This window comes from Thamnophis sirtalis, unplaced genomic scaffold (genome assembly GCF_051295495.1).
Source record: "Thamnophis sirtalis isolate CommonGarterSnake01/CBP01778 unplaced genomic scaffold, rThaSir2_p1.2 scaffold_1, whole genome shotgun sequence".
Taxonomy (NCBI): Eukaryota; Metazoa; Chordata; class Lepidosauria; order Squamata; family Natricidae; genus Thamnophis; species Thamnophis sirtalis.
The window spans coordinates 137257408-137274668 of NW_028261381.1; the positions used below are offsets into that span (position 1 = coordinate 137257408).

The window sequence follows — 17261 nt, forward strand, 5'->3', positions numbered from 1 at the left end:
CTTCTTGCAGGTTTTGGCAACAAGATTTAAATTGTGTGACATATTTTATAGCCAGACTCAATTGTGGCTGATCTTGAGGTGAGCAAAACGGACTTTGCTGGGCACTTGAATATGAGATAACAACAAAGTACCAGATCTATTGGATAGTTGAGGAAATCATATTGAAAGAAAATATTCTTAAAAAAACACTACACACTATTTTTTTAAAAATGTATGTGGACATCCAAGTTATCAGAAATCAAGCATAATTTTAAAATATTGTATCTTTATTGAACGTAGAATTGAATTGAATTGAATTTATTTAGCTTGTATGCCGCCCACTCTCGGAAGACTCAGGGCGGCTATAGGAGAGACAGGTAAAATGAATTTAAAGTACAGGTAGTCCTTGATTTACAACAGTTAATTAAGTGACCGTTCAAAGTTACAATAGTGTTGAAAAAAGTGACTTATGACCATTTTTCATACTTATGACCATTGCCGCATCCCCATGGTCATTCTGATGCTTGGAAGTAGTTCATATTTTGATGGTCTTGGAGTGTCTTGGGATAGTATAATCACTTTTTGGGACCTTCTAACAAGGAAAATCAATGGAAACACTAGATTCACTTAACAATGTTACTAACTGCAATGATTCACTTAACAACTGTGGCACAAAAAGTTGTAAAATGGGGCAAAACTCACTTAACAAATGTCTCCCTTAGCAACAGAAACTTTGGATTCAATTGTGATTGTAAGTTGAGGATTATTTGTATGTATGCTTCTGTGCCTGGAGGCATCTACCATAGTAAACCGAGTGCACTATGTGGAAGAACTCTCCAGAGAGACATGAAAATAAATAAGAATCTTGAACATTCCTCTAGCAAAGACTATGTTTAAGGGAAGAGCTATTTTCTTTGCAATCCATGAAACAATTCTACTATTCCCCAGAGTAAAAGCAGAATTAGAAGAGATGCTTCTATTGGGGCAATTGAAACAATCATTAAACCAACATACTGACACCCATATTCACTCACCAAGAAAAGTGATTTTCATTGCTCGATTAAGATGGAGTGAGCCCAGATGCAAAGAAAGTGAAAACAAATTTTTGAAAGAACTGTAATTCCACTGCTGTCATTCTTCAAAGACAAGTGGGATATTACAATGCTAGCAACTATAGAATTGGTAGAGCATTTCTTTAAGATCGTAAAGGTAAGCTGAAACCAGTAGCCTATTCTTCCAAAATATTCATGGATCCAGAAAAAATGCCTGATTTCAGGAAGACATAATTGCAAAAGGATAGTTGTTTGAACAGTTCCCATATGTGCGTTCCCATATCTGTGTGCACATACAGATAGACAGACAAACAGATTTGGAGTGGGTACCACCGAGAGGTCAGAAGTCTTTTCTTCCAGTTATGAGACAGCAAATTCTTACTGCATAGTGATTTTTTAAAACACAAATCTCATTCGTGAAATCAAGTATACATGTATAGATCAACAGTGTCCACCCCTAGTTCCATCCTTGGAAGCAAACTGGCACACTCCTGTGCTTGATTTCAAGGAAATCCATGCAATGGATACAAAGAGAAGAATTAGCACTAGCCATTCATTCTTGAACTGACAGAAAACTATACCAACATGAAATCTATTGTCCCTAACTGCAGTTTTTAGCCTGCCCATTTCAGGTTGCTGCCATCACCTGATTTCCCTCCAAGCTGACAAACCTAATAAACTTGATACAATTTCAGTCTTCCCTTAAAACTAAAAGAGGACAGTTGGTATAAATAAGAACAACTTACGGTAGGGCTGTCACTCATGGGATGAAGGTAAAATCATGAGGACACAACAGAAAAAAGGCTGCCAAGACATGTCTTTGATGTGGTTAGGCACAAATAAGAAAATGCCAATACTATTGACCCAAGTCTGCAGGGCAGTCCAAGATTATTCTCAAACTCCTACCAAATAATAGCTCATTCAAGAAGTTACTATTCTCATACCTGGCTGGGTAGAACAATGTCAACATTTGCCATTGATATGCCTTTTCTGAACCTCATTCTCAACAATGTCCAGACTTTTGTTGCTTGGTGATGTTAAATGACTGATAGGCAATGATCTGACTTCTACAATAAGCCACAATCAACTATGTGGCTTAGATATATCAGAATGTGTAGCAGATCAAATTCCTAATTTTTGTTCTACATAAGCTGCCTTAGATTCAATAGAATTAATTATAGTTATAGTAACTTCTACATATAGTACCTGCAGTGACCAAGCTTTCAGTCTTTGCCTGTTTTTCCTTATTCCCCAATTAACCCATGCTTGTTCAGCAATGTTGAAAGGCCTTCTGTATGCCACAATAAAATGGGAAAAATCAGATACATAAATAAAGGAGACCATTTGAATAATAGAGGAACAACAGAGAAAGATATTACAGGTAGTCCTCGACTTACAATCACAATTGAGCCCAAAATTTCTATTGTTAAGCAAGACAGTAGTTAAAAGAATTTTGCCCTATTTTACAACTTTTCTTGCCACAGTTGTTAAGGGAATCACTGCAGTTGATAAGTTAGTAACCCGGTTGTTAAGTGAATCAGGCTTCCCCATTGACTTTGCTTGTCAAAAGGTTGCAAAACGTGATCACATGACCTTGGGACAATGCAATGGCCATAAGTATGAACCAGTTGCCAAGCATCTGAATTTTGATCACATGGTCATGGGGATGCTACAAACGTAATTGTGAAAAATTGTCATGTCACTTTTTTCATTGCCGTTTGAATGGTTACTAAATGAACTGTTGTAAATTGAGCACTACCTGTATCGGATGAGGTATTAATTCCATATTTGAATGAGCCACTTATGATATTAATGAGACACTTTATATTGCTAACTACTAATATTTTTTCTTCTTTTCTTTGAAGTGGGCTCTTCAAGGAGAGAAGGGGTACCGGCTCATGTTAATCTTTCTGCATCTTCAATGCTAATGATTGCAATGCAGTATACGACCAATCCTGGTATGTATTGGCTGCCATGGCTGTTTCTTGGAAGAGCAGAACTATTTGAGAGTGCTTTTAATCCCTGCCTGCTTATTTTTAAAAGGAATTGAAAATGGCTCTTTTAACATATCTAAGCCTAGTACCTGAAATAGCTATTGTGGTGCTAATTAATTTCACAATGATGCAAAGGTACATTTAAAGATCTGGAAACAGGACCATAAGCTCTATTTTAACACCAGGAAATGGGGCAGGTTTTTTAAGATCACAATTTATGTAGTGATAATTGCTAACAACTCTGAAGTTCATATTAAATTTAGATTAAAAGGTGTTGATTGCTTCATATTTCACATTTGGTAAAGTTCGTAATGTTAAGGCTTGCTTGGAAACGGATAAATTTTGCCTCCTTCTGTTTAATAAATTGATTACAGGTAAAGAGAGACAGAAGAATGGGTACATTAGTGATAATAAGCGGTTTATATGGGTGTCTATTCAGTTATTATCTATGGTGGGCTTTTAAAGAAAAAAAATAACTGAGCCTAATGTTTAATTAATGAAATTTTCCACTATTATGTGGATATGCTGTTGAAAAATGGATCAATTGATCTCTGTATTAAGTAGCTGATTATGTCCCTCCTGATAAAAAAGAAGGCAATGTCATTACACAATGGTTAGCAACAAAGCATTCATTCTGTAGCAAGGTCTGTTATGGTAAAATAAGGCTTGGTTATTTTGGAAATGGCCTAATTTATTTGTTCTCCGTTTATTATCAGTGATGCACTAAAATCTTTTTTTGGGGGGGAGATTCAGGTTGCTAGCTTTTATTCTAATTGGATAGTGATTATCCAGTTTGACTTTTGAAATCTCTCAAGTTATTTGATTTGCCATAAAGTTAGTAATTAAACAATAAATACAGTATTTTATCATTTAATGAGATTTGCTTCTGTTTGTCTCTTCTTTCCCAGTGTATCACTGTCAGTTATTGGAATGTCTTATGAAACACAAACAGGAAGTATGGAAAGTAAGTTTGGGACCAGATGGCTTTTATGGAAACAGTACTATATGGTGATTAATAATAAGTTAGTAACTTTGAATTACTAAATCATTTTGAAAATGCACTTCTAATTCCTTTCCTGAAGTTACAGAATACAAATCCATTGTAGAATGGCATAAATTTATGCATGTGTTTATATTTTATATTATTATTTTATATTATTATTTTATATTATTTTATATTATTTTATGTTATTTTATGTTATTTTATGTTATTTTATGTTATGTTATGATATGTTATGATATGTTGTTATGTTATGTTGTTATCTTGTTATCTTGTTATGTTATGTTGTTATGTTGTTATGTTATGTTGTTATGTTATATTTTATATTTTATATTTTATGTTTTATGTTTTATGTTTTATGATGTTTTATGTTTTATGTTTTACATTTTACGTTTTATGTTTTATATTATTATTTTATATTTCATATTATTATTTTATATTTTATATTATTATTTTCTATTTTATATTATTTTGTCAAACATGTAAAAGATAACAGGTATAAGTATAAACATAAATATGAACACAGTAAATGGGTACCAATAAATGGAGATAGTAAAACAGGGACGGAAGGCACGCTGGTGCACTTATGCACACTTACAGACTTCTTAAGAATGAGGTGAGGGTGACATTAGACAGTCTTAGGTTAAAATTATGGGGGTTTGGGGATGTAACAACAGAGTCAGGTAGTGCATTCCAGGCATTGACCTCTCTGTTGCTGAAGTCGTATTTATCTGTTTTAAGTTTTCCACTGAAATTCTAGGTAAATATAAAAAGCAATATGGAGAATAAACATTGATTCAGTCTTTTAGAAGAACCATGTATGCTATGAGCAAGCTTCTCTTCCATCTGCTGCCCCTTCACCCACCATTGTCTCTGAGCTTTTCCCTATGGTTTTTTCTGACCATTTGAACCCACTTGTTCTCACAGTATTAGTGGATCACAGATGCTCCATCAATTTATCACGAGCTCTATTGTTGTCATATGAATCTGCAGAAAACTTAGCTCTTAACGAATTTCTTGGCAATCCATTAATGGGAACTCTTGTCCTGCCTTATGTGTCCTTTGCCTTAGCATTAATTGGGCAACATTTTTTTCCCCAGCCAACCCATATTCTTGGAACTTAATAGAAATGTTGAGTCCTTTAGCCTGGCTTTTTGATGGATCATCTCTTTCCTATTTGTTCAGTTTTTCAGGTTCCATATGTTTCTCCTACTTTGGGGAATGTTGCTTGTGGCCCAGAAAGAGTTGTACCCCTCTGAATTAGAATAATAGCAAGCACTACTATGTTAGCAGAAAATGTTTGGGGAAAACCCGATATGGATTTTTACATGTAAACTTTGTGAGCAAACTTCTGGAACTGTAAATAAATTCATGGACTGATTTTGGAGGCACCTTGCTCCTTAAATCTAAGTTTCTATTCCCCTGTTGCTGGGGTGTATGAGCACGAAAATAGTAACAATAGATTCAAAAGCAGAAGTAGTCAGTGAATGGATTTCTATAGGTAGATCAGAGTAGAGTTTTGGTAATATCAGTGGTAATTAATTTTATTTAAATCTTTGGGGGATGGAGTATTCTCAGGAAAGAGACAACATTGCAATTGAGTACATGACTATTTAAAGAAATAAGTACTATATACTGACCAGTATGTAGAGTACTGTACAGGATTTCAATGCTGTGCATATCTACTCAACTCATATGTGCCACTGAGTTCAGAGAGGCTTATTCCTTAGTCTTGGGAAGGGTCATTGAATTGCTAATTGCTTTCACTTTTCTATTACTTGTGTCTCACTGCACCTGTAAAGGCTGCCATTGCTTGAATTTCAATGTATTGCACCTTCTGACTTCCTCTAGGATTTGCTATATGTAATAGCATATGGTCCATCTCAAGTAAAGCCACCTGCAGTCCAAATGCTTTTCCACTACTGGCCCAACTTAAAACCTCCTGGGGCAATAAGTGAATATCGAGGACTACAGTATACGGGTAACTGAGATCATCAAACTATGCATTAATGCTAATACCATATATCAGAAGAAGTTATCAATAACGTCACTGAGATATAGATGGTTTTTTTAAAGCATTGACTCATCTGTATAAAATGTTCATCACCCTGTAATGAGCTCTGGATTAGAATTTTTGAAATTAGAAAATGGGGAATGGGACAATGTTCTATCTTCCTAATTCAGAAAGCAATTATAGTTGTTTGCAAACTAGAAAAACAGTTAAATGCTGTCAAAAAGTAGGGTGTAAGTTCTTCTATAAGCATACAATGTTTAACATAAGTTTGCATGAGAAAAAGATTGAACTGATAATTGATTTCAGTCTGTTAGTGCATATAGTAGTTCTGCATTTTAAAGCTAGATATTTTTTTCTAGCTTTAAAATGTAGAACTATGTACTAACAGACTGAGTTGTTGCTTGATGTTCTGATGATAGATTTACCATGAATTTTTATTTTTACTCTGACTACTTTAATTGTGGGATGAATTCTGTATCCATTGGATTGCAGAAGTAATTAATATGGATGTGTGAACCAGGCCTTAAAAATACTTTATACTGTGATTTTGGAAAGGTATGCAGAATGATAGACAATACTTCACATTTAACATTTAAGAAAATGTTTTATAGATATGTATGTCCAACTCCAATAATTTAATCTCTGGATTCTCAGAATTTTTTTTTTTTGTTATAAGCAGACTGACATACTTTAAATGGCATTATTGGATGGTGAACCTTAATTGATAATTCAATACAATATTTTATTATGCTTCACTATATTTGGGCTACCATCCCATGGTTAAATATTTGAGACATGAAACAGAGACATTATCAGCTGAAAGTCCTTCAGATGATATTGATGGTTTCATATAATGCTGAATTTTACTTGTATTTTAGTAAACCTGTGGAAATGTATTTATGATGGCTTTATTTTTCAGCATGGAATCCCATTCATTGTCAGCACATTGAATGCCATAATGCAATTAACAAGCCAGCTGTGAAGGTAATGAACACTTCTGTATCCTGTTAAAACATGCCCTGTGAGTAACCATTTCAGCCTTATCCCAGCTGTTCATGGCATAGTAAGGTAAATAAAAACAGAATGGAAGGTCATTTAAACTATGATATTGCCAAATATAACCATGGTAATCCCAATATAAAATTCCTGATAAATCCCTCTTTTCTATAAAGAGATTATGAAAATGATTCTTTAGTCCAAGTCCATTTGTTGTTTCTAAAAATTCTACAAATAGTTCTGCTAGATCACACAACTTTAGTGATCACAATTGGAATTAATAACCTTGTAGTATACTTCTGCACTAAGTAGTATTATTTTCCCTCACAAAGACACTTATTTCTCGCTCCCGTGTCCTTTGCTTTCATACAAATAAGAAACAGAAGTCTTATGAGAATGCAGAAAAGCATGACCAAAGAAAGAAAGTTCTGAACTACTTTTGCTGGAAAGGTTTCCATTTTCAAAAAAGGAAAAAAATAGATCCAGGAAACTATAGACCTATCAGCCTGACCTCAATACCAGGAAAGATTTTGGAAAAGATAATCAAGCAACGAATTAGCAAACAACTAGAAGTAAACAAAGTAATAGCCAAAAACCAACATGGGTTTCTCAAAAACAGATCATGCCAGATTCATTCTTTCACAAAGTGACAAAATTAGTGGACCAGAGGAATGCTGTCGATATAATTTACTTGGACTTCAGTAAGGCATTTGATAAGGTAGACCATAACCTACTACTAGATAAAGAAGAAGAATGTGGGTTGGACAGCATCACCACCAGATGGATTCGTAACTGGCTGACCAACCGCACTCGACATGTAGTCCTCAATGGAACTGCATCTCCATGGAGGGAAGTATGCAGTGGAGTACCCCAAGGCTCTGTTTTAGGCCCAGTACTATTCAACATATTCATCAATGATTTGGATGAGGGAATAAATGGAGAACTCATCAAATTTGCTGATGACACCAAGCTGGCAGGAATAGCCAACACTCCAGAAGACAGGCTTAAGATACAGAAGGACAAACTTGAACATTGGGCACTATCTAATAAAATGAAATTCAATGGTGAAAATAGTAAGTTTCTACATTTAGGCAAGAAAAATGAAATGCACAGGTACAGTATAGTTGGTACCTTCCTCAATAGTAGTAACTATGAGAGGGATCTTGGAGGCCTACTGGACAACCATTTAAATATGAGCTAGCAATGTGCATCAGCTGCCAAAAAAGCCAACACAGTTCTAGGCTACATAAACAGAGGGATAGAATCAAGATCATGTGAAGTGTTAATATCACTTTATAATGCCTTGGTAAGGCCATACTTGGAATACTTCATTCAGTTTTGGTCACCACGATGTAGAAAAGATTCTAGAAAGAGTGCAGAGAAGAGCAACAAAGATGATTAGGGAACTGGAGACTAAAACATATGAGGAACGGTTGCAGAAATTGGATAGGTCTAGTTTAATGAAAAGAAGGACATACCCAGTTCCTGCAACCATTCTTCATATGTTTTAGCCTCTAGTCCCCTAATCATCTTTGTTGCTCTTCTCTGCACTCTTTCTAGAGTCTCAACATCTTTTTTACATTGTCATGACCAAAACAGAATAAATCCAACACTTTATTTTGAATAGAGTAATGGCTATAATTTATTCAAAATTGCACTGGTTATGTAAAGTAAATCCATATTCTCTCTACTACAGTTGTGTTTTGTGGTCTTTAGTATCTGAATGCTTGTGATGCTGATGACAAGAGTTATATGCCTGATGCTTATGAACTGATATTTTAACTTTTGAGCCAAATTTTAATGCAAAGATAAAAATAAGATTTTATGATAATCAGAGTAGATTTACTCTATACAAAGTTTTATAGACTGAATCCTTATGGTAAATGTTGTTCCCATTTGTAATCCTAATATGTTAATGCTAAATATTTTGTGAATAGAAGAATAATTCAACCCATAGATTCTAGTTTGAGTAACACACCACTATAAAGAGTAAGGAATGATAAATTTCAGATATCACATTTAACTATTATTTTATTAATTATGTTTTATTGACCCAGAAGTGGCTGGGAATACAGACATTAAATGAAACTGTGAACCATCCTTTACAAAGGCACATGAAATGTGTTAAATAGACTACATTATAGCATGTTGAGATAACGTGATATGCCACTCTTTTGATAGTTTAACTAACAGTCTGCTCTTTTCCCCCTCCAGATTAGCATATTAGTTTGCTTGCTGAATCTCAAACTGTGCCAGACTACCTTATTACAAATTATGACATTATTTCTTAATATCTTCTTTACTGAATCAGTGCTGCAAAATATATCAAACAAACATTCAAAAAAAATAATAATATAACCCATTTGTGCCATCATCTGTCATCACAAGTATTCCTTTCTTCATATTCAAGCACTAGGGTAAAAAGGAAATCCAGGACCTATAATGTTAATTTCTTTCATTCAAAATATACCTGTCCTGGGAGGGTGCTTTTGGGGAATGAGACACTAATTCCATGCTTCCTGTGTATTTCAGATGTGCGTAGACCCTTCTTTATCAGTGGCTTTGGGTGATAAACCACCTCCTCTCTACCTTTGTGAAGAATGCAGCCAAAGGATTGCAGGGTGGGTAAATCAAGAGATGTAACACAGAGAGAGAGGGGGGGGGGAAAGGGAGAGGGAGAAAGAGAGAAAGAGAGAGGGGGGGAGAGGGAGAGAGAGAGAGAGAGGGAGAGAGAATGAATGAGAGAGAATGAGAGAGAACAAGAACTGGAGATAAACTTAAGAGACATTTTTTTAAAAAACCTGTGTTAAACTTTTTAGTTTAATTTAGTTAAACTTAAATCAGTTGGAGCCTGATTAAGTTAAAGTGACACTGAAATAGAAAGCAAGCAGAAAAAACAACTATTTAATTTACAGGTCTGTGCAAATACAACAGTTTGATTTTCTAAGTTGAATTAAAAAAATTACATTTGCTTTATTAAATCACACAGGCCATTTGACACTGCAGTCTGCAGGAAATATGTTATAAATAAAAACAAAGCTGGGAGTAGTGTCCATGTCCTGACTGCAATTAAGCAAAAAGATTTAAGATTCAAAGATACAGGACGTAAAGGTGTATGATAGAAGGAGTTGGGATTTTCCAAGTATTTAAAGAAAAAATTGTCCTGCTGGATGCCTCTATATGATATGGTTGGCTAGACTATTTTTGATCTCAGTCTTTAGTAAAATCTATATACTACTACAACTCTTATGTCTAACTTTTAACTGGGTGAAACAGTGTATCACGGGCAACAATTTTTGTACCAAGATACTTCACATGGGCTAACTTTGAGAATGTGTCCAAAATCCAGGACTCAGGACTCGTGATCCAGACCCTTGGCAAATTTGTGGTTGCTTCAGTGCTGCCATGCTGTCACATGGATCTGTAGCAGAGATGGGAATCCCATATCACCAAAGTCATATATTGTTTTTGACTTAAGTTCAAGCATCAGTTAGTTACTACTGTTTATAGCATCTCTGAAAATACATCCAACCATCATTCAGCTGGTTGTAACAGTACATGTGGATGGGCTTTATTGGTGACTAAGTGGCATTAGAGGACGGGTGGCTCAGTGGCTAAGATGCTGAGCTTGTCGATCAGATAGGTCGGCAGTTCAGCGGTTCAAATCTCTAGCACTGTGTAACAGAATGAGCTCCCATTACTTGTCCCAGCTTCTGCCAACCTAGCAGTTCGAAAGCATGTAAATACAAGTAGAAAAATAGGAATCACCTTTTGTGGGAAGATAACAGCGTTCTGTGCGCCTTTGGAGTTTAGTCATGCTAGTCACATGGCTTCAGAGATGTCTTCAGACAGCGCTGGCTCTTCGGCTTTGAAACGGAGATGAGCACTGCCCCCTAGAGTTGAGAACAACTAGCACATATGTGTGAGGGGAACCTTTACCTTTAAGTGGCATTAGAACTCTACAACTCAAAAAGGGTGAAGAAAGGGAGAGGGGAGAAGTGACCTTTCTACGTACTTTAAGGTTTGGCCCTTCCTGCTGTTGCCTTCAGCTTATCCCTTATTTAGCACTGTTATATTCCCTGAAGGAATTCAATCTTGGTAAGAAAAAAATGAATCCTGTTCATTTTATATAGCATTAAATTGTAATGTAAGGCCATGTATTCCCCCTTCATTTGTTTTTTCTTAAGTAAATACAACTTCTCACTGTTACAGTATTTGTTTTAATTAGATACTCAGAATGGAACTCATATTATTTTATTAAAATAGCAGTATTAAGAATGAAATTTAACCCAGGGTTGTTCATTAAGTGGAGAAAATACATTATTTTTTGGCCTAAGTTTTAAAATCCAATTGTTATCAAAATTGGAAGTATGTGGCCACCAATTCCTGGACATGTGGATCAGAAGGTATGATTTTGGGCTGCTGTTTTATCATTGCTTTAGCATTATAACGATGCCACTTGCAAAGGATTACTAAAAATGTTTTAATTTTATAAAAGTCTCCTTTGTGTTGACATAATCCTTGCTTTAAATCTAAAGCAAAAATAATTAATTTGGAAAGAAGGCCAAGCTTTATACAGGGATGAGGTATTTGACACTTAGAGCTACTTATTCTCTTTTTTAGTATTTTATCTTTTTGCCAAATAGATTTTTTCCCTCTGTATATTTTGGTATCTTCTAAATTAGAGTGTTCTTTTTAACATAAAAAAAGGCAGGCAGACTTGGAATAAATGAATGACAAAGAGGCTAAAGTTGTCCAGCTGCCAGCTGCCGTTTTAGAAGTAAAAATAAAACTTGGATCTTAATTAGGTGTCTGGGAGCTTTTCCCTTCATGTATGTTTAATGGAGGTTCCATTAATTGGGGAATTAATTTTAGGCAATGTCTCCCATAAAGTCTTCTCTCTCTCTTCATTCTCCCAGGCGTGTAAAACAGCTTTTCAGAAGTGTAAGATTAGCAGAAGTAGAAGAACTAATTGGTGGAAGTCTTCCAATCTTTCCCCTTCAACTTGTAGAAATACCTGCAGGAATTCTTCTCAGAGAATTCTTAGTCCACATACATAATCATTATATTGAAAACGTGGCTGTTTCATTGAAGGGATATAGATGACATCACAGTCCATTCTAATTCTTTTTCTTTTTTCTTTTAAGGGATCACAGTGAATGGTTGGTTGATGTTCTTTTACCACAAGGTAAGACTGAATTTAACACCAGAGAAAGTAATATTCACAGTATGGATATTGTAGGTATTGTGGATTTATAAATAGTAATATTTATAAAATAATGGACTTGTGAAATGCTATAAGGATATTCAAAGGGCATTCATAGTTGGATGGAAGGTCTTTACATGTACAAAATCTCAGGTTCAGTTTCTTCCTTTTTCAGCTCAACAATCAAATAATGGTGAAAACAATTTCATCATTCTTAGAATGTAAGAGCTTTATCATCATCTTGGGTGCAGGCAAACCTGGAGTAAATGGACATACAATCTGAAATAAAATAGTTTTCTAGTTACTATTTCAGGATTATTCTTTAAGAGGTGATGTTATTCTTGCAAAGACCCTTTCTCTCAATAAATAGAAGCTGAACTTAATCAGATTTGAAATAGACTCAGTATAATCCATAGATCTTGAGTGGTTTTCTTTTAACTATGATTACATTTGGATTCATGATGTTTAGTAGGATATAATGCCATGTTTTAGGGCTAATGCCATGGTGAACCATCACAATATATCTGATTTTTAGTCAGACATAATGATGTTGGATTGGACAACCTGTGGCCCTCTAGATGTTGCTATACTCCCAGAATCCCTCACAATTATTCCAATGGTTGAGAAGTGAAACAACATTTGCACATCCTGTGTTTGCTGAAAGATTAAAAAAAAAGAAGGGAATCCTTGCTTCAGACCTTCCAATTTATAAATGGATGTCCAGGATGATACAGTCACACATTTGGTAGCTTTAATACTCCTTTATATATACCTGTAGATAGTAATGGAAAGGGCTTAACAGTTTTTTTTTCATATCTCTGCTATTTATCAGCATTCATCAGGTATTTGCTGTTAAATTCAGGAGGGAAATAAGCATTTTTTTGGTTTTGAACTTTCAATGAAACTGAACTGCCTGCCTTTGTTAAGGAGGATTGTGAAGGGAATAGCAAGCCCAGGTCACCCTTGATTTATAACCATTTATTATCAACCATTTGAAATTACAATTGCACTGAAAAATGACTTATGACTGGTCCTTGCACTTATGGCCATTGCAGCACACAGTGAAAATATAGGCACTTGGCAATGGGCACATATTTACAACTGGTTGCAACATCCTAGAGTCATGTGATTACTATTTGCAACCTTCCTAGCTGGCTTCTGTCAAGCAAAGTCAATGGAGGAAGCTGGATTTGCTAAACAATCCTGTGATGCACTCCCAGTGATTCACTTAACAACTGAGGCAAAAAAAGTCATAAAATTGGACACAATTCACTTAGCAGCAAGCTTGCTTAGCAACAGAAATTCTGGTTTCATTTGTAAGTCAAGGGCTACCTTTACTGAAATTGTTCAAGCATATTATTTTAACAATTTCAATCAATCAATTTCAAACAAACAATCAAACATACAGTATACTAAAATTGTTCAAGCAAATTGTTCAAGGGGTATGTAATTTTTCCTTTTGAAATTGGATTAGATTGAGGCAATATTTTTTAAAAGAATGATAAGAGTAAAACTTTATTCACTGAGTTTATAAATACATAAAAAGGCAACATCTTTGTTTTCACTTTTAGTTTTAGAATACATATATTAATATACTTTTATCTAGGATTATATATGTAAGACTAACAGAGTTTTATGTAATACGTTTTTAAAAAGTTTGAATAGTGTTCTTACTGCCAATGTCCAGGCAGTTTCTGAAATGTCCTGAGTAGAATACATTTTCACCAGAAATGTATTTTGCTCAATTGTAGATTATCTTCTCCTGCCAAATCCAATGTTATTCACTATTTCTAAAACTTTCCCTTGTAATCCATGATTGCACACCTTCTTTGTATGAATATTTTAGCCTCCAAGCTTAGGAATTGAGTGGGTTTATGCAAAAATGTCTGCTATGCAGGTCAGAATCCAATACTGTGCCTAGGCCTGGCCTACTGTTAGACTGTGTTAGTTATCTCAGGCAGCATATATTAGGAAATAATATCACAGTGCTGACAGACAAACTTGTAGGTGTCATTTAACAAGTTCTGTAACCTCTAAATTAGGAAGCATTGTGTAAGGAAGATTTAACTGCCAGTTTAGTTGACTTTTGGGCATAGAATGGGAAGAGTAATTATCTTGCTTTGGTTTCTAACAATAAAGATATTGTGGGCTAGTCCAAACTAGTTCCAGGAAAGTGAGAAATGGGCAAGATTTGCCTTGTTTTGAATGGTAGAAGGTGGAAGATTTGAGCCATGAAGGAAAACGATTCACTCTCTGTTACATATATCCATACCATATAATGGCTTAATGTAAATGTGTTTCTAATCTGCTTCTATATAAAGTACTGAATAACCCAATAAGATCCAGAAGCCAGAGACCTATGCTTTACTGGATACTCTATCATATTACACCTGGTGGCAAAGTGATCATAACTCTTTTGATTTTAATTTTCCTTCCCTTATAGCTGAAATTTCTGCTATATGTCAAAAGAAGGTAAGGTAGAAGTGCATGTCTAATGAGATACAACTCAGCTTGTTGTTGTTGTTGTTTGGTTTCTGGCTTCATCTCATCATCACATGCTGTATTAAAGTCTTTCTGTGAAAATCATCTTATCTTGCTGACATATCTTGAAATTGTTCTGATTATTATGTGTTGACATTCGGCCTACAATTCTAAGAGCTATTGTACTAGCTAGCTATTGTACTATTGTACCCAGTTCTAGGCTACATAAACAGAGGGATAGAATCAAGATTATGTGAAGTGTTAATACCACTTTATAATGCCCTAGTAAGACCACATTTGGAATATTGCATTCAGTTTTGGTTGCCACGATGTAGAAAAGATGTGGAGACTCTAGAAAGAGTGCAGAGAAGAGCAACAAAGATGATTAGGGGACTGGAGACTAAAACACACGAAGAACAGTTGCATGAACTGGGTATGTCTAGTTTAATGAAAAGAAGGACTAGGGGAGACATGATAGCAGTGTTCCAATATCTCAGGGGTTGCTACAAAGAAGAGGGAGAGAACAAGAAGAGGGAGTCAAACTATTCTCCAAGGCATCTGAGTGTAGAACAAGAAGCAATGGGTGGAAACTAATCAAGGAGAGAAGCAACTTAGAACTGAGGAGAAATTTCCTGACAGTTAGAACAATTAATCAGTGGAACAGCTTGCCTCCAGAAGTTGTGAATGCCCCAACACTGGAAGTCTTTAAGAAGATGTTGGATTGTCATTTGTCTGGAATGGTATAAGGTTTCCTGCCTAGGCAGGGGGTTGGACTAGAAGACCTCCAAAGTCCCTTCCAACTCTGTTATTGTATTGTATTGTATTGTATTGTATTGTATTACTACATTGTCTGGCTAAGTATGAACATGGTTCATATAAAATTGCTAAACCAGGAAGCCTGTTGAAGTGGATAGAGATGGCAAAGGTACTTTAGGGGAGCGGCAAAACAAAGATATCTTCTGAAAGGAAGAATGCTATGTTATTTCACTTCTAGGTGGAAATTTCCCCCAAAGAAGATCTGAAATATTGTGATTGTCCTCTATGAGTAAGGTAGAGATCCTGGTGATGGACAAAGCAATAGCAAGAGAATTTCACAATTGTAAAGAAAGAGTAGAATCTTGTAGCATCAAGATTAATCAAGATAAAAGGACTTCCATCTTGCTTCATTTTTCTTTTTTTGTCTTTTGTCACATTGTGCAAAGATGAGAAGGTTTTTTTAAAGATCTAGATCAAGGCTGTCAAATCCCATCCCATTGGCCAGATGTGCTCATGCCCAGTTTAGCGAAGGGGGGAAAAGTCCCAATATGTCACGTGACACTGCCATGACACCCCTAACTAATTTTTTTTTAATGGTAGTAAAATTATATACCAAGAACTGAATATCCAAATATCATAGTCTTCCTCTGTCTCGCAAAAATTCTTCAATAGTTGTGAGTGATTGATGATTTACTGCAAAACATAATCTCTCCACAGTATATTTATCTTATACTATTATGGGTGGAGGTTAATGTAAGAATAGTATTGTGCATACCTTCAGAATGTGGGTCTTGAACAAAGGCACAGGTAAAGCACCTGTTCAAAATTTCTTCACAAAACAGTACAGCCACCAAATATCTAACAGGAAAATGACCATTATCTTTAGTCTGAACGATTTCAGAAGCTAAAAATGTCTGCATGTCCTCAGAAACTTTATTTGGAGCTTTTGATCAGTTTTCTACAGTCAGCTGCACAAAGCCTGCAGTAGTTCCACAGGAATTGCCAGACAAAGTTTCAAGGTCACACAGTTATGAGTTATGAAAGTTTATTTATATGCCGCCCTTTTCCCTGGGGGACTCAGGGCGGCTTACAACTCAAGGGGAGGGGGAACATCTCAAACAGGTACCCTGTTTGAGATGAATCAAGCCATTATTTATAGGCTTAATCTGGAACAGTATAGAGGACTAAATACTGGTACTGGGAGCTTGGTTTTCCATTGTTGAATAGGATAACAGTTTAGAATCTAGTACAGGTAGTCCTCAACCTATAACCATTAACTAGAAACTATTCGAAGTTACAACAGCACTAAAAAAAAGTGACTGTTTTTCACATGACCATTATAGTATCCCGGTGGTCTTGTTATCCCAATTTGGACAGTTGGCAACTGGCATGTATTTATGATAGTTGTTGTGTCCCAGGAGCATGTGTTCACCTTTTGCGACCTTCTGACAAGCAAAGTCAATGGGGAAGCCAGACTAACTTAACAACCATGTGACTACTTGACATCTGCAGTGATTCACTTAGCAACTGTGGTAAGAAAAATTGTAAAAAGAGGCAAAGCTCACTGAACAACTATCTTGCTTAGCAATGGAAATTTGGGGCTATATTGTGGTCATATGTCAAGGATTACCTGTAGCTCACATCTGAACTCTGCATTTCCCCACCCTCTTAAGTATCTCAGCTTTTCAACCCAATCCAAGGTAGTATTTTAAATGTAAATTTCTATGACTGTCAGCTAGTTGAGTTTTTCTTCTATATCACATTTATTTTGTTTTTGTTTTTT

At 35.4% G+C, this 17261-nt stretch overlaps 1 protein-coding gene across 7 annotated transcripts in view; it reads left to right on the forward strand.

Moving 5' to 3' along the window:
* Positions 1-17261, forward strand: part of UNC79 (unc-79 subunit of NALCN channel complex) — a 135871-nt gene that overhangs the window by 21054 nt on the left and 97556 nt on the right. For all 7 annotated transcript variants that reach the window (XM_087725792.1, XM_087725805.1, XM_087725819.1 and 4 more), the window contains exons 5-11: positions 2897-2989; positions 3934-3989; positions 5877-6006; positions 6959-7023; positions 9568-9656; positions 12183-12223; positions 14685-14713. In XM_087725792.1, coding sequence (XP_087581918.1) covers positions 2897-2989; positions 3934-3989; positions 5877-6006; positions 6959-7023; positions 9568-9656; positions 12183-12223; positions 14685-14713 — 503 coding nt within the window. The remainder of the gene's footprint in view (positions 1-2896; positions 2990-3933; positions 3990-5876; positions 6007-6958; positions 7024-9567; positions 9657-12182; positions 12224-14684; positions 14714-17261) is intronic.